The 23,097-nt window shown below is 47.6% G+C and overlaps 1 protein-coding gene across 1 annotated transcript in view; it reads right to left on the bottom strand.

The window, feature by feature from the left end:
* LOC126518611 (cGMP-dependent protein kinase, isozyme 1-like) overlaps positions 1-23,097 on the bottom strand; it is a 648,418-nt gene that overhangs the window by 401,631 nt on the left and 223,690 nt on the right. Inside the window, exon 2 of the mRNA XM_050168386.3 lies at positions 22,387-22,565. Within this exon, the coding sequence (XP_050024343.2) occupies positions 22,387-22,565 (179 nt within the window). The remainder of the gene's footprint in view (positions 1-22,386; positions 22,566-23,097) is intronic.

Below are 23,097 nucleotides of genomic sequence, written 5' to 3' on the forward strand. Positions count from 1 at the left end.
CATTATAATAGCAGGAGTTGATGGTCAGAACTCTACGAGAAAGGAACTATTAAAAACTAGGTACTAAAGAAACATATGAATTATAATAATAGAAATATTTGCAAAGAATTTGAAGAGACAAATAGAATGTCTGTTCAAATCACTCCACCCCAACATTCATCCATGGTTCGATAAGTGATCGATAAGATAAGAAACAGCTGGTGATGCTGTTTGGATAGATGGAACACGTAGAGGGGTCACCAAGTGTTGCGCGATGGTTGCACAGCAGGTTTCCTTGATCTCCGGACTCACTCAACAGTGATGCGTTAAGCCTGGTTATACGTAGTTCGAAAGAGGCCTGGCCCGAGTATGTGGCATGGCTTGGGTAAAATTTCAAGGCAACCTGAAAAACACAGATCCAAATATATAAGCACCAAAATATTCTGCACCATAGGGCAAATCTGAAGTTTACCATCTGCACATAGCAGATGATGAAAACAGACACAAGTCACCAGACTCAAGGTATATAAACGTGCAAAAGTGTAAATGAATGTGAAAAGCTGCTTGTAGGATGAAATCCTTCATTTTGTCTTTTCTAGATCAATAATAGTATCTTAACATAAAATCAAGTGTACACGACCCTCCCTATTTGTGTCAGTAGGCTATTCCATGCCAGCTGTTCCAACCTGGCATATGACCACTTGGAATTTCTTTTTGAAAACTGGGGGCCCTTCAATATAGAACAAATCTCAATTTCACACAATACTTAAAGCAAAAAAACATTTCACTGGCGTAAACACTATGTCACATTTTGTGTAACGCACCAAATATGCATCATAAAATGGCATAGCCAAAAAAATTGGTTCTGTAAGAATCTCAGCGCTGACGCCCGTTGTTGCAAATGGGTCGCAAGCCCCAAGGGTAGCGTTGGCCTGGCGGCCTGGGGCACAACTGGAAGCATCCGAAGGTCCCGACAAAGCATGAGTCGACTGGTAACAGAACAACTTGTTTGTTCTGACATCGCAAAAGAGCGCGCGGTCAGGTCGACCGAAGTGGAGAGACGGGAGAGCACGTAACTCAACGGATGAAATCGGAGCCTCTCTCGGCGTCCGGGGGGGCAGCTGCTTTTATAGTCCCGCAGCTGAGGGCAAGGAGGAACGTCTCGTCAGATGCGCACGTGACTGGGCACGGACACGCTGAGAGACAGGTTGAGACGAGTGTAGTGACGCATCCGCCAACTCGGCGCCGATCAGACCTCCTCGCTTCACACTTGGGGAGCTCCTCTCCCCGGCTGCCGCGCTTTGACTAGCGTGGGCACACACACACACACGCACACACGAAGACACGTGGCACTGAAACACGCCTGGACGCGCTTGGCGGGGAGGCTTTGCGGGAGCTCCGAACGGGCCAAAATGTCCGCCGCTTTGAACGAAGCCCCGGCGTCCGTTGCATCCGCGCCGGCTATACCGCGCGTCGTAGGCGAAACGTAACAGTTCCTTCGTTAAGAGGGCCAAATTTTTAACAATGAAGAGAGGCCTTACACCAAAAACTTAACTGCGTATTAGCCACTGCTCATTTTATTATGGCCGATTAAAAATGGACCAAATGGCTTATTAACTTTATTTTCACAAAAGTGACCTACAGCAAAAGCAGTAAATTTATGTAATCCATGTGTTTAGGACTTGTGCTGTGTGCAAGAACTGGTTTCAGAAAGATAAAATATGCAGCAGAGCAGAGAGAGGAGGATGAACTTGGAAAAGAAGTCAGTTTTGGTGTACGTTTATCGGCCTACTTACCATTGAGGCAGCCCTAGTAAATTTATGCCAAATACCATGTATGAGAGTACAGTGTATTGTTTTTAAATTGGTAAAGCTTTATCAAAGTAGTTTTTGTGTTATGCAAGAAAACAATTTTACATTGGTCTCTTGTAGTTTCAAAATTTGCATCGCGTTTCGTCTAATACACACAGCCTCTTGGAAGCTAAGACAAAATGCATAGACTTGAGCATCCCTGCACAGACAGAAGGGAGTCTAAACTGCTTCGAAGTTACTTCTTTCATCGCTGAGTGGCTACAAGCCACTTCACTCAAAAAGACGCCGCTTAATTACAGGTATTTACCTGTATATTTCTGTCTGCTGTCAGCCTGCTTGGCATCATCACTAAGGCTGCCAACTCCCTAGTGGACGTGGTCGGGACATGGTGGTGGCAGGATGCAGTGGCAGAAGCCGCCAAAGGCTTCCAACTCCCTAGTGGACGCAGTCGGGACAGGGTGGTGGTAGGACGCAGGGGTAGGAGCCACCAGAGTGTACCTGCAACAAATTTGCACAAATGTTCTTAGTTCTACCACGTCACGATTTACAATAAAAATTTAGCTGTCTGTTTAACATGGCTACCAATACAAATAAAGGCAAACAGTTAGGTCCTATACACAACTAGAACCCCGACAAAAAAGAAACGGTACTTAAAGGGACACTAAAGTGAAACAATAAATCAATTTAGACTAATGAAGCATTCTTTGAGAACCCTGCAGGCAGTCATTTCAAAAAAATAGTTTGATTATTAGATGAGAAAATGAAGGCCCAAGTATCAGTATTTGAATTTCGTGCCGAAACCCCAGCGCCGGTACGTCAGCGTGACGTCAGGGATTCTAAAGTATGTTTTCGCATTTGGGCTGTGTTGGCTGAATAAAGGTTCCCGAAACTTCCCATGTTTGTTATTCGGTTCCTTTAGAACACAATGTAGTCAATCTGTACCGCTATATATAATTAGTAGGCCCTAGAAGATACCATCAAAATCCAAGACATCACAGCCCCCAGGTGCGGGAACTTAAGTAGGCGTCTACACCCGTATTTAGTTCCTGCGCTTTTCGTGGCTTGCCAAACGTCTTATCGTTGTAAGAGTGGTGTTTTTGGTGTTGTAGAATGGTAATTCACTGATGCAGCAGAAATAATTTTTCACTTTAGTGTCCCTTTAAGTTTATGAAAATCCAAACAATAAAAAAAAATGTACAACCGATTTGTGCATGGAAGCTCGGTTGAAACCTGAGCTCATACCATCAAGTGATCTGCTAGTCAACTGCAAGCCTGCCACCTTAAAATGTTATTGTAAATTTCTTTACATGCATTATGTAAGCTGCATTAATACAAGTACAAAATCTGTTAACATAAGTAAATCACCAAGCTAATTCAATTAACGAATTCCAGTGGTCGTTAATGCAACAAAGTGCAAGCTCGGAATGAAGCTGGCCAAACTGGGTAGTGAAAAATAACAATGTGGTTCTCTACATCTTGTTTTTCTGGCTTTCACTCTAGCGTTGGAATATACAAAAATTTTGACATTCCTGATATTTCACCCTGGTAATTTCTATTCTATAATGCACAATACTTGAGCAAGAGCAATACTGCTTTCTTTTAACCGTAAATAGTGATAGAACAAGAAAATTCACTGGACCCAACGTTTTGAGAAAAATCTTTGTCAAAACATTGGCTCCAGCGATGCTCCTTGTTCTATGGCTCTTCATCACGTCAAGTCTCTCTTCCTGTGTACCTCTGTTCTTTCAATGTTATGTCAATGAAATTGTAATAACAGATCATTAGTAAATGTAGCTCATGAGGAATTTGGGCTTGTTGGTAGATAACGACAGAGTAACTGCGCAACATAGAGATACGGACAAAGGAGGCTTGTGTGTGTTGTCTTCTCCAGCCATGTCTCCCCTTTGGGCGATTACTCTGTCTCAATGTAAAACTATTACTCTTTGCACAATAATACTAAAATGCATAAAGACAGGAAAGCGGACACAAAAATTACAACAGATAGCATCATATGCTAATGAGAATTGCAAAAGTGCCTGCTACAATTTGTCTCACCCATAACGTGCTGGATAAGATGGCGACTTCTGGCTGTTGGCATTTCTTGAATACCTAAAATAAAATACATATCAAAATTATAAAAATACACAGGACAACAGCAGTAGCCGAGGACATAACGCATTGTTTAGTACAAGAAGGTAAACTAATCTCTGATACACGGCAGACGAAATTTCCATTATTAAGTTAGTAGAAAAATATACCACACTTCATTTAATTCAATACTGTCAGCATTTCTTGGTACAAGAAAAAAGGTATTTCTGCATGGAAGCAGCAAAATAATAAATGGCCTTCTACTTTTACAAAATGTGCGGCAGCGACTAAGCCAAATGCAGCTGTAAATACTTAAAATTGTTGTATGCACATTACAATGGCCAAGACAGGATAAACTTGGGTTCATATGCAGCTCACTGGAAGGTACAACTTTGCAATCAACTCATTTCTGCTTGGCAAATATACGCACTAACATAAAACTACAAATAAGAGGATCTTTTTTTTCATAAAACGCCGGACTCAATATAAAAATCCCAGTAGCAATATTACAATTTCACCACATAACACAGCCCACAGCCAGGTTTCGTAAGCCTAGTAGGATTTACTATATAAATGCTGCAGCAAGTTCATGCTTTTAAATATTTACAACTGTGAAAATAAAGATTACGTAAAAATAATACATTATATGTATAGGCTTAAATTGTAAGCTAATGTGTTTTCTACTTACAGTCAAATGCACATAAAATTTGTTCAGTTTCAGCGCTTTTAAAGCGCTGTGTCAGTTCGCTTGAGCTTTACCGCTCTTAAAATATCTGTGCTCCCACATCGCCTGACACTGCCATACAGCGTTGTTGCGCTTTCATTATTTGCCGTAATATACCCAAAGCGCTAGTAAATCTTCAGAATACACAAGCTGTCTTTTCGACTACCTGTCTTCGCCAGCGAGAGTCACACTGGTGCGAGTATTGTATCTACACTTCAAGTTACGCAGTACTTGATATTCTACGGATTTTTCGATGCGACAGGCCACTCGTCACTAGAGTCGTTAAGAACGGTGTTTCTCCTGGCAGTACAGCTTTGCAATAATTTCAGATGCTCTCCTGAGGCTTCCGTCTGCCAGTAGTATTTTCGCATACATACGCGCACGCATGCCTAAGAAACGTCTGTGAACTGCCAAGAGAAACGTCGCGCAAAATGTAGCCATACCGGAAGGGCCGAGTACGCGCCGTTTGTAAGCTCAGAACAAAAGCTGATATGCTTACCTGAGACGTTAAGAGAAATATGGCACAGGTCACTCCCCGCTGGTAGTCGTTCGTATGCATCTGGTCGTCTCTGTCCGTTGCGATCTCTCATATCACAGTGAAAGATGCAGTGCAAACAGCATCACTTCGGGCGCTTGTGGCGGTCCGGCGAGCTGCACTTGCTCGATGTCGGCAAAGACGAAATCGGCGACACGCTGCTGCTGGCGGCGGTCCCCCTCGTCGCAATCACACAGCACGGACAGAAGCTCCCACCGTAACTTGCCGCAACGCCTGGTTGCAGTCGCCTAGCGCAGCGAGTTCAGAACCACTCAACGACAACGTACTCGCGCGTGATGCAGCGCAACTGTAAAATGGCGTCGTGCTATTGACGGCTTCGGCTTTGGATCATTTTCTATCTGCACAACTGAGCAAAACAGTTGCGCTAGTTTCGGTTTTGTTTCCTCGCGTTGTGATAAAAACTGTTTTGCTCACTGATAATTTTACGTCACTTAAGTAATGTTCATGAATGAAACAGCCATGAATTTAACACGCGTCTTGCAATACCCGCTACGTTCACTTGGCAGAAGCAAAATTTGCTCGTCCGAGTGTGGTTGCGTTTGAAATATCTATCGTTGGGCTGTCGGAGCGTGCTCGAAGTGTGAAGACGCGGCGTAATTGTCCTTAATTTACTTAGCTATAACGGTGCCGCTGCCCTTGATTTCTGTCGAGTGCAGTTTGCTCTGATGTAAGGTAGAACTACAAAGCCGCCCATGTTACTGAACGATCTAGTGCACCTGAAGCTGCCAGAACTCCGGTATTTCCTCCACAAATTCTTGCGACTGTGTGCCGCTGTCACCAAATGCGAGCGTATTCATTTGGCGGAGATTTAGCAACACATTTTCTAAAACTATAGTTCACCGCTCTATCACGACATGGAGAAGCAGCGTGGTTGGTCCTTAGTAACATTTTCTATTTATTGCGGATTTTGCGATAGCAATTATATGGACACAACCGCCGAAATATATCTGTCGGTGTTGCCGTGAGCTTACGTATAAAGTCAAGTGCGATAAGATCCTATCCTGCGCCGTTGGCTGTGCGCGTTAAAGGAAGTGTACGAGGATGAGCCGAGGCGTATAGTGCGTGGATAGGTGTCGCAAGTATCTGTAGGTGGTCACGTGATAAAACGCGCGCAAGCCGGGGAAAGGAGGCGCTGGTTTAGCACGCTCCTCCTCTGGCCGTTGCTCTAGCCCGGTCTGGCGCCACTCTCGCTCTGTCTTGGCGATAATTTCCGATGGGTGCAAAGCGGGGGGAGGGGGGGAGAGGGGGAAGGCGCTTATATAGCGCCATTTCAAGTTTCGGAAACGCATTGAAGGACGAGGCAGCAGAAGCGTTCTGTCCGCTGTGTTCGCGCCCTTCATCACGCCGACGCTGTGACAGCGAGTGTTCGCGGTCATTGAGTGAGATTTGTTCATGTTTGCACGTGCGCGCGTGACCCGTGCTTGCTAATTTACGGAGTAAGCGATTGTTTACTGCACTTTATTCAGGCGATGAAACTACGAACCTTGGTTCGTGCAGTGGTTCATGCAGCATTGGGGGGAAACTGCTGCATTTTTGTTTTTACATTTCTAGGGGGTTCAAAAGCAGTGCTGCGTACGCTAATGTTTGTTTCTGGTCGCGGAACGCAACGCACTGCGGTAGCCCAGTGGCTTTGGTGTTGCGTTGCTGAGCTCGACGGGTCCAATCAAACCGCAGCAGTCGCATTCCAATGGAGGCAGAATGCGAAAAGTGCATTCCGTGCACTTTAAATAACCCGAGCTGCTGAAAATAAATCTGCAGTTTTCCATTACCGTGCGCCTCATAACATGATCTTGATTTTGGAACCTAAATACTCAAGATTTAATTTTACGTAGCGCAATTACATTTATAATTGACACTGTTGAGTGCGCCTACTGAACTTGTTATCTCGTTGCAGTGCTCTCTTTAGTAGCCAATGCTTTTTTTTTAGATTTACTTATGGTCAGAATCCAGTGTGACAAATCCGGGTCTTCCTTAGTATAGAAGCCAGCTATCACTTAAGTGTGTGAGATATTAACAAACATGTTCAAGGAAAATCGATATTTGAAGTTCGATGTAATTGCAGAACATGACAAGGACGAAAGAATGATACACCGCATTACCAGGACAGGAACCCGAGGGCCTGCCTAAAACAGAAGACGTTATCTGGTATTTCTTCTGCATTTTAATCTTTCTCTCGCCAGGCTCATCTCGAATATCAGAGGAGTCGCGATCTTCCACGATGACTCTTGGCGTGCTATTAAGAGTCAAACGACCCATACACAAATGTTGACTCTTGTTTTGTGACTCTACCCGCGCGAAAATGGGTCTTCGTAAGAAAAAAGAGAGTCAAGTTGCCGTGACTCACTTTTTACTCTCTTTTTTCTTAGAGTGTACATATTTATCTAGACTGTCTTGACCATGTCCCCATATGACTATGTTGTCTATGTATCGTAGGTATGTGTGGGGCTCGTCAGTGCAGCGTGATAGGAAATCTGTTTCTATAATCCCCATAAAGATGTTTGAGTAGGTTGGTGCAAAAGGCGTACCCATGCTTGTACCATGTATCTGTAGGTAATAACTCTCCTCAAATTCGAAGTAGTTATGTCTTAGAACTAATTCAAGCAGAGACAAGTAGACTTCAGTAGAGTATTGTGCATTGGGGGCGGGGGGTGTTTAGACAGCGTCTGTTTTATCCCAGATAAACCATCAGGGATTGGAATGTTGGTGTACTGGGCTGTGACGCCTAGTGTTGCGAGAATTGTGTTGTGGGGTAGTGTGCCTTTAGTATGAATGGCCTCCATAATTGTCAGCATGTGGGGCGTATCTTGTACAAATGACGGAAGTGCTTTTGTCAAGACACCGAGGAAGTGGTGAAGGAATGGGGAGATGCTTTCTGTCGGGGTGTTGTAGTTTGATACTATCGGGTTGCACACTCGGCAGACTCCGTGGGGGTGGTATTTGAGGTGGATTTAGAAAACGTTTTTCTGTACTTGTCCTTAATAAAGGATTTGAACTTGACATATACCTTAAAACTATCAGTAAAGAAATTATAGGCGAATCCATAGCTTCTAAGCGATCTAAAAACATAACTGCAGTGCAGAGCCATATCATTTGAAATCTTAGTTGCCGGAATTACATTGTTATTAACGAAGCAGATAAGGGTGGAAGTATAGTTATTTGGCCAGTAGAAAAATACTAGCACGAGGCTTGCAGACAACATAGCAACCCAGAACATTACCGTGAGCTAGATAGCGATTCGACATTATCCTACACAGTGACAATTACCAAAAGGCTGAAATCACTTTTGGCTGATGAATTGATAACACCGTCAGCATACAAATTTCCTAAACCAAGCAACAAAACTGCCGGGCGTTTCTATCTCCTTCCAAAAATTCGTAAAATTCCATCCACTGAACTACTGAATCCACTGAACACCGCTATTATCCCAGGTCGCCCGATAGTATCAAACAACAACACCCCGACAGAGAGCATCTCCACATTCCTTAACCACTTCGTTGGTGACTTGCCAACTCACTTCCGTCATTTGTACAAGATACGCCCCACCTGCTGAGAATTATAGAGGACATTAATACTAGAGGAACACTATCCCACAACATAATTCTCGCAACACTAGACGTCACGGCCCTGTACACCAACATTCCAATCCCTGATGGTTTATCTCCGATAAAACAACCGCTGTCTAAACACAATGCACAACACTCTACTGAAGTCTACTTGTCTCTCCTTGAATTAGTTCTAACAAATAGCTACTTCGAATTTGAGGAGAGTTATTACCTACGGATACATGGTACAAGCATGGGTACGCCTTTTGCACCAACCTACGCAAACATATTTATAGGGATTCTAGAAACAGGTTTCCTATCGCGCTGCACTGACGAGCCCCACACATACCTACGATACATAGACGACATATTCATAATATGGTGACATGGTCAAGACAGTATAGATAAATATGTAGCATGTCTAAACTCTTTTCATGCAACAATAAAATTCACATCAGAATCCTCAATTGAGCGCCTAAATTTTCTGGACACAACCAGTGACCATGGGGCGCATAAAAGACAACTCTGTATAGGAAACCTTTCGACAAACAACAGTACCTAGAATATACGAAAGGATTTCTTCTTGGGGCAAGTTCGTGCTTAGATTTCCTAGGTATACTCTGTGGCGCAAAATACATTTCTTGAAAAGGGACAGAAGAAAGGAAGACAGTGAAGCGCCAATTGACATTGGCGCTTCACTCTCTTCCTCTCTTCTGTCCCTTTTCAAGAAATGTATTTTGCGCCACAAAGTATACCTAGAATATACGAGCCACCATCCCAGACTTTGCAAACAAGGCACCTTTAAAGGCCAAGCCACACGACTACGTCGCATTTGCGTTGAAAACCAAGACTACATAGATAGACTCGATCACCTAAAAGAAACCCTATCAAACAGGAACCCCACAAACAGTGACATTGAAAAAGCCTACACTGCTGCAACCAAACTTGATCGAGCCGAGGCCCTCAAACCCCGCCCGAGGATCGCAAGAGCAACAACGCCTCTTCTTACTACTAAATTCTCAAACGCACTCCCAAACGTGAATAACATCCTCACTAAATACTAAACAATACTCATCAGCAACCAGAAACTTCAGATTTTTCCTGACCCAACGCAACACTAACCTTAAAGATATTCATGTGCATCCCAAGCTAAGGACAAAGACGAAGTTCGGAACCGATCACTGTGGCCGCCCCAGGTGCTCTACATGCAAACATATTCAATCTACTACTACAGTAAAAAGTACAGCGTCGAATTACGCACACAAGGTAACTTCGGGTTTCATCTGCACATCAAGCAACGTAGTCTACGGTCTAGAATGTGCCGCTTGTAGCAAACAATATATAGGTGACATTGGACAACAAATTCATACAAGACTCAGCGGTCACCGTGTGGACACAAAACAAAATATACCTAAAGTAGTAGCCAGCCACTTTAATGAACGTCGTCATATATTTGACAAAGGAAGGCTCAATATACTAGAAACAAATTTCCGTTCACCTCGCGAAAGGAAATATGCGGAATCATACCTCATACAGAAGTTTAATTGCCTACACCCGAGGGGAACTCATTTGGCACGTGGCAGCTTAGCAAGATTAAAAGCGGTAAATTAAATCTGAAATTCTCATAGCATCAGCCAAGACACAAAACACATTATGCCGCCAGCTAGCCTTAATTCTTAACCTCACCTTTTCCCCCATTTCGAAAATTTTTTGCCGGCCTATCATACGCTTCGCCTCCGGCGTGCGGTATAGCCGGCGCCGATGCAACGGACGCCGGGGCTTCGTTCACCGCGGCGGACATTTTAGCCAGCTCAGCGCTGTCCCAACGCCTCCTGCTAAGTGCGTCCAGGCATGTTTCAATGCCACGTGTCTTCGCGTGTGTGTGTGTGCATGTTGGTGCTCACGCTTGTCAAAGCGCGGCAGCCGGGGAGAGGAGCTCCCCAACTGTGAAGCGAGGAGGTCTGACCGGCGCCGGCCCAGCGGATACGTCACTTCTCGTCACAACGCGTCCGTGCGCCGCCGTCACGTGCGCCTCTTCCGAGCCGTTCCTTTTTGCCCTCGACTCCGAGCGTATAAAAGCAGCTGCTCCCGTACGCCAAGAGAGAAGCTTCGATTGATTCAGTCGAGTAACGTGGTCTCCCGTTTCTCCACTTCGGTCGACCTGACCGGCCGCTCTTTTGCGATGCTAGAATAAACAAGTTGTTCTGTTAGCAGTCGACTCATCCTTTGCCAGGACCTTCGGATGCTTTCAGCTGTGCCCCAGGCCGCCAAGCCAACACTACCCTTGGGGCTTGCGACCCATTTGCAACAACTGGTTGCCAGCGGTGAGATCGCGACAACGGAGGCCAGCAGCGAAGATATGCGGTCTACTGTATGCTGAGCAGCACAACAACCATCCGGGAGCAGTGCAACGAGCCCTGTCTGATTGCTGGTTGCCTGCAGCGGAACGACTACGCTGAATTCTTGGCTGCAAGGTTTGGTGAGTGCGGGACGTTCTTCTTCTGAGTTTTGCCAAGCTTTTGTTAGTGTCAGAAACAGAGCTGGTAATTGTGGTTGTCGTTGCTGCCGGATTAGTTTGAGGCAAGACAATAGTAGGCAGTAGAGAAAGCAGCATTCAGAGCAGCCATGGATTGGAAGTCGTTGCGCAAACCGAAATTGCTGGAGCTTGCAAGAGAGTTGGGTCTGGATGTCTCAGACAAACTCAGAAAACCAGAACTGCTAAGGGCTATTCTTGAGTTAGAAGCTGAGGATGACGAGCTGTCGGAATGCCTTGAGACCATTGAGGAGAGGGAGACGGCAAAAAGACAGGAGCGCGAACGTAAAGGGAAAAAGAGAAAGAGGAGCGCGAACGCAAAGAGCAAAAAGAGAAAGAGGAGCGCGACGGTCAACACGCTTTGGAAATGAAGCGTCTCGAGGTAGAGATGGAACTCACTCGTAATGGAAGTCAGGCACACGGTGCAGGAGAACGAGTATCGTTCAAAATGACTGACCTGATGCGGCCGTTTAAGCTTGGAGAGGACATTGGTTTGTTCCTGGTTAACTTTCAGCGAACGTGCGAGAAGCAGGGGTTCTCTCGGGAAACGTGGCCACAGCGCTTGCTCACTTTGTTACCCGGCGAGGCGGCCGACGTAGTCGTTCGCTTGAAGAGAGAGGAGGCAGCGGATTTCTACCAAGTGAAATCGAGTCTGCTAAAAAAGTACAGGCTGTCAGCGGAGGCGTTTCTGGAAAATGAGAAAGACAGAAGTGAGTCATATACAGAGTTTGCGTACAGGCTTATGTCAAACATGCAGGAGTGGCTCAAAGAAGAGAAAGCGTTTGGTGACCACGAGAAAGTTCTCCAGTGTTTCGGGCTGGAACAGTTTTATAGTCGGTTACCTGAGAACGTGCGGTACTGGGTCTTGGATAGGCCAGACGTTAGTACGGTGGCTAAAGCCGCCGAGCTAGACGAGGAGATTATGACGCGTCGGGCTCGCGGTGCTAAGGACGGTCAAAAAGGTGAATTTGGCTCCAAGTTTGAGAGGCCGAAGTTCACGCCCATGAGAGCAAGGGCGGACACACGTAGTGCGGATACGAGTGAAAGCAGTCCGATCGAACGTAAGGAGACAGCGGCAGCCGAAGCCGAACGCAGAAAGCGGTTCGAGACGAGGGAAGCGCGCGTGTGTCATACGTGCCAGAAGCCGGGTCACTTTTCGGTGCAGTGTCCAGAAACAAAAACAAAAGTAGTGTTTTTGTCATTATGCAGCACTGACGAGAACATGAAGCTTCTCGAGCCTTACATGCGAGACCTCCTCGTGAACGGGAAAGAGTGCCGAGTGCTTCGTGATTCCGCAGCTAAAATGGATGTAGTTCCCCCCTCTTACGTAGAACCCGATATGTTCACGGGCGAGTGCGCATGGATCAAGCAAGCCGTGGAAGCTCATAGCGTGTGTCTGCCCGTAGCAAAAGTGCTTATTGAAGGACCTTTCAGAGCACTTGAGATGGAGGCCGCAGTGTCATCTATGCTGCCCCCCCAGTACCCGTACCTATTTGCGAACAGGTCCGATCACCTCCTGCGCGAGAAGGGGCTTTTGTTTGGTGAGGCTAGCGTTCAGGCCTTAACCAGATCGAGAGTTCGGGAGCAAGCTGCAAAGGTGGTAGTTGCGGGGCCGACGTTGTCGAAGAATGAGAAAGGGCCGGAGGCGCAGCAAGCTGATATTCAGAGCACGTCCGAACGGAATAAAATTGAGCCTGTAGCGTTGAAGGCACCAGATACTGGTGAGGAAATGCCCGACACGGGAAAGTTAGAAGAGCTATCTGCAGATTTGCTCGTCGCGCATACGCCAGATGGACTTAATAGTTTGCTAAAAGTCAGCCGGTCGGCTTTGATAGCCGAGCAAAAAAAGGATGGCAGCCTAGAAAACATGCGCTGCAATTTCAAGGAAGGTATCGCCAAGAAAAATGCTCTTTGTGTGGAAAGAAGTGGGGTCCTGTACCGGAAGTATCTAGACCGCAGGGGAGTGGAGTTCGATCAGCTGATCGTGCCTCAGTGCTACCGTCAGGATCTGTAGCGCTTGTCGCATGGAGGTTCGAGGTCCGGACACCTAGGAGTTAAGAAGACTAAGGAGCGTCTCTTGCAAGAGTACTATTGGCCAGGGTGTTTTCTTGACGCAGAACACTTTGTGGGGACATGTGACACCTGTCAGCGGGTGGGCAAACCAGGGGACAAATCGAGGGCGCCGTTGATGTTGGTACCTATCATTACTTAGCCTTTTAGACGGCTCGTTATTGATGCAGTGGGACCTCTGCCGGTAACAACCACGGGGTACAGACGCATTTCGACTGTGATCTGGCCAGCGACAAAGTTCCCTGAAGCAGTGCCGCTTAAAGAACTCAGCTCAGTTGAGATAGTCAATGCACTACTGTCCATATTTGCGCGAGTTGGTTTTCCTGCGGAAATACAGTCAGATCAGGGCACAGTGTTTACTAGCGCTGTGACGACAGCCTTTCTCGAAAGGTGTGGGGTAAAGCTGTTACACAGCTCAGTGTACCACCCACAGTCGTATTCCGTTGAGAAGCTCCACTCCGTCATGAAGCGCGTGTGGAAAGCATTGTGTTTTGAACAACAAACTGACTGGGAGCTGTGTCTGCCTGGGGTGATGTTTGCATTAAGGACCGCGCCGCATGCGGCTACGGGGATTTCGCCAGCTGAGCTGGTGTACGGTCGCTCGCTGCGGTCTCCGCTTCGCATGCTTCGAGACTCGTGGGAAGGCAGGGGCGACGACCCAGTCGTGGTGGAGTACGTGCTTAGGCTCCTCGAACGCTTAAGAAGGGCACAGGAGTTGTCAGGTGTAGCAATGGCAAAGACCCAGCAGAGGGCCAAGGTTTTTTATGATCGGACAGCCAGGGCCCGTCGTTTTGAGGTGGGCGATGAGGTAATGATATTGCGCACATCGCTAAAAAACAAACTCGACGTGCAGTGGGAGGGCCCAGCACGGGTTGTTCAAAAACTGTCGGACGTTAACTACGTGGTGAGTCTGCCAGGAAAACGGAAAGCACAGCAAGTTTACCCCTGTAATCTGCTCAAACCCTATAGACAACAGGAAGCAGTGGTGTGTATGATGGCAAACGTTTCCGAAGAGCTTCCGGGACTAGGCTCAGTGACGAACAGGGAAGACACCGATCAAGTCATTAGTGACTTAATCAGTAAAGCACCGCTGTCGCCTGAGCAGAAAACCGAACTACACCAGCTCTTACAAGAGTTTCAAGGTCAGTTCTCTGAGAGGCCTGGTAGGACTTCTGTCCTTACTTATGAAATAGAACTTACCTCCCCAGAGCCAGTACGATCCAAGGCGTACTGGGTGCCACCCCGCCAGCACGATATTATGGAGGCTGAGGTAAAGAAAATGCTACAGCTCGGTGTTATTGAGGCGAGTGAGAGTGATTATACCTCCCCTTTGATTTTAGTTGAGGTACCGGGCAAGGAACCTCGTCCTTTCGTCGACTACCGCAGGCTTAATTCCATCACTAAGGATCAAATTTATCCGATCCCTAACATCGAGGAGCGCCTTGAGAAATTTAGTAGCGCTGAGTTTATTTCCACCCTAGATTTTGTCAGGGGTTATTGGCAGGTTCCACTTACAGAAGAGGCTAGTAGGTATGCGGCGTTCATTTCACCAATGGGAACATTCCGTCCTAAAGTTTTGAGTTTTGGTTTGAAGAACGCGCCATACTGCTTTTCAAGCCTCACGGACAAAGTGTTGCGGGGACAGGAAGAATTCGCTTTACCGTATTTAGACGACGTAGCGATATTCTCCGCATCCTAGTCTGAGCATATGGCACACTGGCGGGCAGTGCTAATCCGCCTGCGCGAAGCGGGCTTGACAGTCAAGGCTCCCAAGTGCCAGTTAGCACAGGCCGAGGTTGTCTACCTCGGTCACGTGATTGGACGGGGTCGTCGCCGCCCCTCTGAAATAAAGGTGGCCGCTGTGCGAGACTTCCCGCAACCGCGCACGAAGACCGATATTCGGTCGTTCTTAGGTGTTGCCGGCTACTATCAGAGGTACATCCCCAGATACTCTGATATCGCGGCGCTCCTGACGGATGCTCTCAGAAAAACAGATCCCCAAACAGTCGTCTGGGACGAGACAAGGGAAAGAGCTTTTAGCGCCCTAAAGAGCGCCCTAACAAGCCAGCCTGTGCTACGATCGCCAGACTACACAAAAGGTTTCGTTGTTCAGTGCGATGCTAGTGAGCGAGGCATGGGCGTTGTACTGTGCCAACGGGAAAATGGAGAAGTGGAACACCCCGTCCTGTATGCTAGTCGTAAGCTGACCAGTCGTGAGCAGGCGTACGCGCTAGCGCCACCGAGAAAGAGTGTGCGTGTCTCGTGTGGGCCGTTCAGAAATTGTCATGCTACCTAGCCGGCTCGAGGTTTATCATTGAGACGGATCACTGCCCTATCTAATGGCTGCAGACCATCTCTTCCAAAAATGGCCGCCTCCTGCGCTGGAGCCTCGCTTTGCAACAATATTCCTTTGAGATGCGTTACAAAAAGGGGAGTCTCAACGATAACGCCGATGGCTTAAGTCGAGGCCCCTAACGTAGGAATCAGCCTCAAAGTTGTTTGTTACTGTTGTTTTTCTTCCTGAGGCAGGATTTTTAACATATTGCTTTTGTTTAGTGTTTCAAAGTCATGACGTGCTTTCTAGTGCAATTTTCCAATTTGTGGACGCGTTCTGAGTGCTGCTAGATTACTGTAAGGAACTAGGCAGTAGTATAAAAGGGGAAAGACCCTGGCATGGCTTAGTGAGGGTTGTGTCGTGCTTGCTGACTGAGCGGTTGAGTTTCGGCGTAGTTCTAACGCTAGTTCTAAAGAAAAAAAATGGCAACTCTCCCGAAGTCACTTTGCAGTGTCCTGTGTGAACCTGAACGTGAGAACGAGGCCTTCTCTGTGCGCTGCGCTCAAGAAACGCCGAGGGACGACCGACTTCGGTTATGAGCATCATCGAGCGACATCCCTCCCGACAGCGGATGCAGTCCCCTGACCATTGGGATCTTCTCCCGGCGGGGCGGTCTGTTACGTTTCGCCTCCGACGTGCGGTATAGCCGGCGCAGATGCAACGGACGCTGGGGCTTCGTTCACCGCGGTAGACATTTTGGCCAGTTCAGCGCTGTCCCAACGCCTCCTGCTAAGTGCGTCCAGGCATGTTTCAATGCCACGTGTCTTCGTGTGTGTGTGTGTGTGTGTGTGTGTGTGTGTGTGTGTGTGTGTGTGCGCGTGCGTGCGTGCGTGCGTGCGTGCGTGCGTGCGTGTGTGTGTGTGTGTGTGTGTGTGTGTGTGTGTGTGTGTGTGTGTGTGTGTGTGTGTGTGTGTGTGTGTGTGCATGCATGTTGGTGCTCACGCTTGTCAAAGCGCGGCAGCCGGGGAGAGGAGCTCCCCAACTGTGAAGCGAGGAGGTCTGACCGGCGCCGGCCCGGCGGATACGTCACTTCTTGTCACAACGTGTCTGTGCGCCGCCGTCACGTGCGCCTCTTCCGAGCCGTTCCTTCTTGCCCTCGACTCCGAGAGTATAAAAGCAGCTGCCCCCGGACGCCAAGAGAGAAGCTTCGATTCATTTAGTCGAGTAACGTGGTCTCCCGTTTCTCCACTTCGGTCGACCTGACCGGCCGCTCTTTTGCGATGCTAGAATAAACAAGTTGTTCTGTTAGCAGTCGACTCATCCTTTGCCAGGACCTTCGGATGCTTTCAGCTGTGCCCCAGGCCGCCAGGCCAACGCTACCCTTGGGGCTTGCGACCCATTTGCAACACCTACTACTCAATTTAATATACTCTTTCTTGTTTTTACGTTTATATCACTGTACGACCCCCTTTTCCCATGCACACCTGCCCCGCCCGCTTCTGCGCACGTCACCCTCCTATTTTTTACTCCGGTTTCGTTTCCCCCCTCTCTTTTGTTTTTGTCTGTTTTTATTATATGTTTTTGAAACACCCTCACCAAGACATTCCTAAGTCCCAGACTTCAGTACACCTTTTTCAGCGCCTCAGCCACACAGGGTATCGCCATTTGTGTATGCCGCCGTAACGACACCTACGTTGAGCTACTGGGGCTAACGTCCCTTGAAAGACCATACCGCTGCCTTCCAGTTACCCTATACCTTGCACCCAAGACTCCTTGTCGCCATCTTAACTACTTCAAAATTACTCGACGAATTGCTGCTATGCTTCTCAACTCACTCTTTCCACCCTTTTTTTTATTGGGGGGGGCGTCTTTCGTGTTACTGGCGCACTGACCACCTGACCGGCTCTTCTAATGCCACAAAAACATGCCGCCAACTACACCCCTGAATGCTCCCTAACCTGTCGCTTCTCCAACGCCCTCCCATGCCCAATTTTTTTCTTTTTATTTCTCGCTTTCTTCCCTCTTGTCCCCCCCCCCCCGCCATTTCTCGCACCTTTTCTTTCTTTTCGTTTCTCCCCGCCTTCCCACTCTCCCGCTCTTGTCGTCTGCTCTTGGGAACAATGCTCACAGTCGTCAGGTGACAACGCTCATTACCTCTGAAGTCTCTCCCTTTATAACCAACCACCACCGACAACAAACGCACGTGACGTCACTGCACTAGCCCTTTAAAACTAAAATGCCGAGGATGACGAAGCCGCCTTTGACGAAGGTAGGTCCTCCTATCGAAACGTTGGCCAGCGTTTCTGAGGCACCTTATCGTTGTTTACAAACTTTATACCACTGTGTGCTATTCCATCTGTCAGCCCCTTTCTTGATTTTGCGCTTCCGAAGAAAGCCGACAAGGGATTGGAACTTGTGTGCCTTGCCCTTGTGTTAAAACCTCGAGCCCCTCAATTTCCCAAAGTAACGCCATTCTTAGATCTTTCCTCCACCCCGCTCTCCCCGACGTTTCCTCCTCCACGCCTCCTGTCGCCCAAGCCTCATCCGCTCCCCCATTGGCCAATCTGTGTCACGTGGAAGCAGGCGCCACGCTTTTGTATATTTTTCTTTCCAACGCGGAAGCAGGCGCCACGCTTTTGATATTTTTTTTCCAGCACGCACCGACCGCTATTGCTGGCCCTGCGCGACGAAAGTACGAGCAAACGGACTGATCGAGAGTGTTAGCGGAACACATCGAGTGTGTTAGGGACGAGAACTTAATTGTGACGTCGTGCATCGTGCAGCTGCACCTTTGGTTGCCGCAACCGACGCAGCAATGGCAAAAGGATCTTTACCATCCGGCGAGCGCAACTCACAAAGAAGAAAAGTGTGGATACGTAGGATCGGGCAGGCTAACTTCGAGGAAGTGGCAAAAAAACGCACGGCTTTGTGAAGTGCCACGGTTCCTCACCACCTCTTCTTATGAGTCCAGTTCACGCCTGTCGCTTCGAAAAAGTGTATGTGCTCATGCTGTGCGTGCGTTTAGCGCGTTTAAGTTGACTTTTTTTCGAATGTGCTCTCTTTGTTTCATGTAGATTCGTCATGCGGCGAAAGTGTACGCATCTGCCGCTGGCCTGTGACATAAAAGCGACTTTATTCATGCTATGTTTTGAGCTTCACCAGAAGTTAGCACATTCTCGACGCTCTTTCAACGTTCACTAAAATTTACGGATGCAGTCGTTTAGCTTCGAATGTACGCCCGCATGTATTGATTTGGTTTGTGGTGATTGACGTTTTTAACGTCCCAAAGTGACTAAAACTATGAGGGAGGTCGTAGTGGATGGCTCCTGATAAATTTATTCAGGTCGCCTGGGGATGCTTAACGTGCACTTTGATCGTAGATGTAGGTGGGCGGGTAAATTCCTCGTTGGTGTTTCGTAATTCTCGCGCGGGTGTGGTAGCGCTGCGCCAGAAGTTGGCGCCTTGGCATCATTGCATTTCTTTATTAGATTTCATTTACTAGTTGTAACAACGTGTCATTATTTCGTATTATTGACTGCGCCTCCAGGGCACCAAAGCCGCAATGGGAACACTTGTAATTTGACGTGCTCTCCAGAGGCCTCTGTTAGCCGTTGCATGTCCAAGCCCTCCTGGAGGAGTACTTAACTGCGATTACCAAACACCCCGCAACAAAAAGAGCGCCCCGCTACTGCTGCAACATACCGTGCCTCTGCGAGGATAATTACGGAACACCAACGAGGAATCTCTAGCTCCACAGGCCTCTTGCATTGCACCTCTATCCCGTCTTCTGCCGGACGCGTCCTGAATATTGCAGGCATGAGCAGCGGGTACTCGCACGTTTTGTGTGCAGGATTATAATGGCCGAGAAAGGCAGGAATGGGACCGTAGGGCCGCTGATAAGGCTGGATTGAGATGTTTACTGCTTAACGTTAACATTCTTATGCGTCCGATTAAGTAAATGAGTATCGCATGCATCATATGCACTATCTGTGAACCTACGAAAGCCACGTACACATACTTTCAGGCTGTCAAAACCTGAAACTCTGGTAATTGCACGCGTGTTTGAGCACACCGCGTGCATGCGTCGTGTTCCAGCAACACGAACTCTCAACGTGCGTGTGCTTTGCGCCTTAAATAATGGTCCTTTACTCTATTTTCTTCCGCAATTCCAACACGACATCCTTAAGGCCAGTTACCAACTGACGAAGCAAGATCTAGATTGAAAAAACTGCTCCGCAGGGCTCGAACGAACTTTTCCGCGGATTTCTTCCGGTAGCGTGTTAGCCGTCGTATGCTACGGCAGGGCCAGCACGGGCGGCGCCACCATCGAGGCCGCGCCGAGCGGAGGAGGAGGATGGAAGTGGTTGGCGCTACTTTTGGAGATTGATGAGTTTTATTAAAACCGGCACCACATTTTCATCAAGACCGTCGGGCGCTATAGCTTCAGAAGCTGGCCTCGGAAACTCTGCCGCTTCCGTGGCAGAGGTAATTGGCGCCATCTATCGGGAGGGCGGGAAGGCAACTCCGCTTACCCTGCACGGCCTCTTAGATGGGCGCGCCGATTTAGGAGGCCGTGCCCTTTCGCCCCTTCTTTCAACTCCTCTCCCCTTGCTCTCCGACGTAACTATATCACTTTCGACTGCCTTCGCGCGCGCCCGCCGGCCCGGCGCCAGCTTAGCCCGCTGCATGAAGTTTCATGTTTCGTTATCTGCTGTTATCGGGAAGCGTGTGCTGCTGTGCGTTGAACGGCGTGGGCAGTTTCGTCAGTTTCGTGGTCCTCGACAGCTGTGTGCTTGTACTACGCGATGTTTCACCCATTTCACGACTCGCATCGCCCGTGCATCATGCAGTGGTGCACGAATACCTCAAAAACAAGCCCTGCAAGGCTCTTCCGGGTGTCTAATGACAACAGGTGAGCGCACTGACTCAAGGGCATAAGAAGACGCATGTACACGAACACGGCCCTCTGCATGTGTGTGCTCTATGAGTCTCTGAACGTCGTTGCGCCTTGATTGTGCTACACTTCCCTCTTACCGGTAGAGAAAGCTGACAAAAATATGTTCCTCCTCATTTTCCCCTGGTCTATGACTTGTTTTTCTGTGCCAAGTCTCATTCTGCAACTTCACTAACTCGCCCAGCTTTCCATTCCGCCCTCAGTGCTTTTTCCGCGTGTCACCGATCTAAAAACGTACTAACAGCTGAAAAACTACCATTCGTACGAGTTTATGTATTATCTCAGTAATTTCCGATGGGAAAACAGCGCGAACAACCTTCATGTATAGGCATGATACGCTTTTTTTTTTCCTAGAAAGCATGAGTATTGCAAGCGTCCTATATGCAGATTTTTGCAGTTCGTGTTCATTACACATACCAGTGCCCAGTAGGCATGACTTAGTGCCTAACTGACGTAATTTTACTGCTAAGCAATGCATTCATCGTGAAATAAAAGTCGTGTTGTTGGCTTATTTTACCTGGTCTTTGATTGAGCAATAGGCCTTCCTGCGAATGTTTTCTATGTGCTGCTGGAAAAGCTGACTGCCTTCTGTTCCCGCTTGCCACCGTTACTGAAGTTGTGGCCAAGTGCAAAATAATATGATAATGTATATTTGCGATTTGAGTACAATGTTATTTTTGTTCTTCCATGTCTTTTTTCATTTCGTTCAATAGTAATGAACATGTCATGCATTTCATACACTTTCGTGCAGGTTTATAAGTAAGCTCTTGTTTTTTTGGTATTCCTATCAGTCAAACAATCTTAGCAGCTTGTCCTATTTTTGAGGTATTTTGCGTGTTATTGGTTTTGCCATTACCAGTGAAGTTTCCCTTTCTTTATTTGTCCTGGCTATGTCATACACGTCGCCCAGTTTCGTGCAATATCTCTGAGTATATCAGAAGCTCTCAGTGCTCATATCAGAAGCGCTTCTATACTTTCGTTTTTAGGACATTATATAAAAATATTTTATATGTGTGGACATGAAAAGGCCTTCGCGTTTTCTGGAGTTATATTTTCTTATTTTTTATTTCACTGTCTGTGAGCTTATGTGTTGTTTAGTAGTCATGTACATGTCATGACTTTTTCACTGTTGTTTATTTTCTGAGCGTGTATCATACCAAGTTATGCAAAAATATTTGTTTTTGGAAACGGAAGTCAATAAAACGAGGCCAAATGGCTGTTTGTTGGAAGGGGAATTTATATACGTTCTGGCATATGTTGGCATACTTAAAGTGTGGACAAGACTGCGTGCGTGCTAATGCATAAAGAACCCCCGGCGCACCACTCGCCTGTTCACAAACAATGCCTGGGGTAGCGTACACGCACGATAAAAAAATACGCGTCGCGGACAGGCAAAAAGAAAGCAAAACTAAAGGCGCGCGGTGCATGGGGAAGGGCGAAGAGGGAGCGGAGCGGGTCGGTATAATAAAAACAAAAAAAAAACGCTAGGGAAAGGAGGCGCCATGCCGCTGCTGTTCCTGTTTCCATGACAACGTAAACGATCGTGTGTGTCGCCCTTTTGCTAAAGCATCGCCCTCCTGTTAGGGCCGAAACTGAAGGGGACGTTGGCGCTAGCGTCGAAAGAGCGTCTGCTTCAAAACAGCTAATGACAGCCATGCGGAGATTCACCCCTGAGTCAGAAGCTCGTCTGGCCTTCGGCCGCGAGCCAGGCAACTCCAACACCAGTGCAACTCCTGTGCAACTCGTACAAAGCGCGATAGTACCTGTAGAGCCCTGCGCGTCTTGAAGTTCCCAACAAAGTAAATTCGATGTTAATAGAAGAGTGTCTGCGAGCATGATGCAAGGGTGACCCACCTAAAGTCCTTGGGGTGGTGCGACACATCCACTTCCAGCACCAGGGTGCGGCAGGTGGCGCTCTCTCCCGAGACGCCCTGCTTCTTCTGCAGGGTGCTCTGGCCGGCCATCGAGTGGTGCTGGTGAATGGTGGCCAGCAGGTCCGGACGGCCATCTTTGGACGTAGCCTGCAGCACCGACTGCGCAGACACAGAGAGGCTTGTCTACACACCACCTCTCCGCACTCTTGCAGAAAATCTTGCGTCACATAAATATAGCGGCACAAGTTGATATTGCGAGGAAGGGAAACAATGTTAATTAAAAGTACAATTTTAGCACACCCTTGAAAACTCTTATAGGCGTACAACAAGAAAAACGTTGGCTATTAGTACACTCCTAAGCACGTGCAAGGACTTGCAATTTCGATGAAAATCCAGTCTTCACCTGACGTTGCAGTAACCACATAAATCACCAAGGGCTGCTAAAGTGGATGCCTGAAGGCCTTTGGAAACGTTAGAGTAGGTTCTGCGCCGGCTATTTCGGTACCCGCCCATCCTGTCAATATTAAGTTCAAATTCGTTAAGTATTAGGAGACTTTAGCAACTTCTCACACACTCATTCTGGTGGATGGTAGTGTGTGACCTACTTGGAGAGGCAATGGCTACATTAATATAAGTGCGTTATCCACTAGTAAGACAGTCTACACCATATGGGGTGTATTTTTGACTCGCA

Source organism: Dermacentor andersoni, chromosome 1 (genome assembly GCF_023375885.2).
Source record: "Dermacentor andersoni chromosome 1, qqDerAnde1_hic_scaffold, whole genome shotgun sequence".
Lineage (NCBI taxonomy): Eukaryota > Metazoa > Arthropoda > Arachnida > Ixodida > Ixodidae > Dermacentor > Dermacentor andersoni.